This window comes from Hyperoodon ampullatus (genome assembly GCF_949752795.1).
Source record: "Hyperoodon ampullatus genome assembly, chromosome: 18".
NCBI classification, from domain to species: Eukaryota; Metazoa; Chordata; class Mammalia; order Artiodactyla; family Ziphiidae; genus Hyperoodon; species Hyperoodon ampullatus.
Window position 1 is genome coordinate 50,311,904 of NC_136931.1, and position 2,383 is coordinate 50,314,286.

General features: G+C 37.0%; 1 protein-coding gene across 1 annotated transcript; it reads left to right on the forward strand.

Moving 5' to 3' along the window:
• Positions 1-1,133: 1,133 nt before the first annotated feature.
• Positions 1,134-1,511, forward strand: LOC307066558 (large ribosomal subunit protein eL31-like; the record flags this gene model as incomplete). Its single annotated transcript, XM_079723739.1, has 1 exon — positions 1,134-1,511. The coding sequence occupies one exon, from the start codon at positions 1,134-1,136 to the stop codon at positions 1,509-1,511; it is 378 nt and encodes a 125-aa protein (XP_079579865.1).
• Between the last annotated feature and the right edge of the window lie 872 nt (positions 1,512-2,383).

Genomic DNA, 2,383 nt, shown 5'->3' on the forward strand with positions numbered 1-2,383 from the left:
AGGCATTGTCCACACCTAAAATAATGATGGAGTCAGTCCACTCTTCATTGGTGGAATGAATTGCAGGATGTGTCTGGTTGAGTAATCCAAGCCTCTGAGCAACTGTAATCTTAATATCCTAAGTAGCTGAGCAACAGGGAGAAATACAGAGTATAAAGAGTTTTAAAACAAAAAAGAGAGAACAAATTAAAACTGATTACATACATAGTTGTAACCTGGATTTGCAGTAAGGCACTGAGTCCGGAGGGGAGCCAGCTGAGGAAAAATTCTAGACTTAAGGGTGGAAACCTCATTTTCAGTTTATAATGTCTCTGATGATGTCATCAGATGTTTAGGTAAACCTTCAGAGTGTCTCATATAGCAACAGACATAAAAATTTGTTTATACATGAGCTATTGTGGTGAAGTTTATGCTCTGAAGCATTATTAAGTTGTCCAATTTTAGCCATTGGCTTTAGTCCAGTGGCTTTGGGAAAAGGGAAGTTTTAGTTCTCAATGATTCCAAGTCAAAAGGATGGGAGAAAAACTGAAACTGTTAGTTTAGAGATTAATAGGCAGATATTTGAGGAAAACAGAAGAATTCTGGATCCAGTCCAGTTTACAGGGAAATACCAAAACCTCAAAGACAACAGCACTAGAACCTATTATACACACAATAAAACCAAAGTTGGTTCTTTGAAAAGACCAACAAAATTTACAAACCTTTAGCTAGATATATTAAGAAAAAAAGAGAGAAGCCTCAAATCACTAAAATCAGAAATGACAGTGGGGACATTACCATTGATTAAACAGAAATAAAAAGGATTATAAGAGCGTACTATGAAAAACTGTATGCCAACAAACTGGATAACCTAGATGAAACAGACATATTTCTAGAAACATACAATCTACCAACATTGATTGTTGTCATGATTCACATGAAGAAATAGAAAAATCTGAACAGACTAATAACAAGCAAGGAGATTGAATCAGTAATCAAAAATCTCCCTGTAAAGAAAAGCCCCTGGACCTGATGGTTTCAATGGTGAATTTTACCAAACATTTAAAGAAGAATTAATATCAATCCTTCTTAAACTCTTCCAGCCTTCTCCCACAGTCGCTCATGCCCTTCCTTTCCAACCCTGGCCAGGCAGGATGGTTCCTGCAAAAAAGGGTAGCAAGAATAAGAAGGGCTGGTCCGCCATCAATGAGGTGGTGACAGGAGAATACACTATCAACATTCACAAGTGCATCTATGGAGTGGGTTTCAAGAAGTGGGCCCCTCGGGCACTCAAAGAAATCTGGAAATTTGCCATGAAGGAGATGGGAACTCTAGATATACACATTGACACCAGGCTCAACAAAGCTGTCTGGGCCAAAGGAATAAGGAATGTCCCATACCGTATCCATGTGCGGTTGTTCAGAAAACGTAATGAAGAAGAAGATTCACCAAACAAGTTCTATATGTTTGTTACTTATGTACCTGTCACCACTTTCAAAAATCTACAGACAGTTAATGTGGATAAGAACTAACCGCTGATTGTCCAATAAAGTTATAGAACTGCCAAACAACAACAACAACAAATCTCTTCCAAAAAATTGAAAAGGAAGGAACACTCCCAAATTCATTTTACAAGGCCAGCATTACCCTGATACCAAAGCCAGATAAGGACACTACAAGAAAGCTACAGGCCAATAACCCTGATGAACATAAATGCAAAATTTCTCAACAAAATACAAGCAAACTGAATTCATCAGCACGTTAAAAGGATCATACACCATGATGAAGTGAGATTTAGCCCTAGGATGCAATGATGTTTCAACACAGGCAAATCAATAAATGTGATACACCACATTAATAGAATCACAAATACATATCCTATAGTCATCTCAATAGATGCAGAAAAGCATTTAACAAAATGCAACACACTTTCTTGATAAAAACTCGAAACAAACTGCATGTAGAAGAAACACACCTCAACATAATAAAGGTCATATATGACAAGCCCTCAGATAACATACTCAACAGTGAAAGGTTGAAAGTTTTTCCTCTAAGATCAGGAACAAGACAAAGATGCTCACTCTAACCACTCCTGTTTAACATAGTGCTAGAAGTCCTAGCCAGAATGAGCAGGCAAGAAGATGAAATACAAGGCAACCAAATAGGAAAGGAAGAAGTAAAACTGTCTCTATTTGCAGATGGCATGAAAGAAAGAACCTAAAGACTCCACCAAAAAAACTGTTAGATCTAAACAAGAAATTCAGTAATGTTGCAGGATACAAGATCAGCATACAAAAATTATACACTAACAGCAAGTTACCTGGGAAAAAAGCAATCCCACTTATGATAGCATCAAAAAACAACAACAACAACAACAATAAAATAGGAATAAATTTCACCAAGC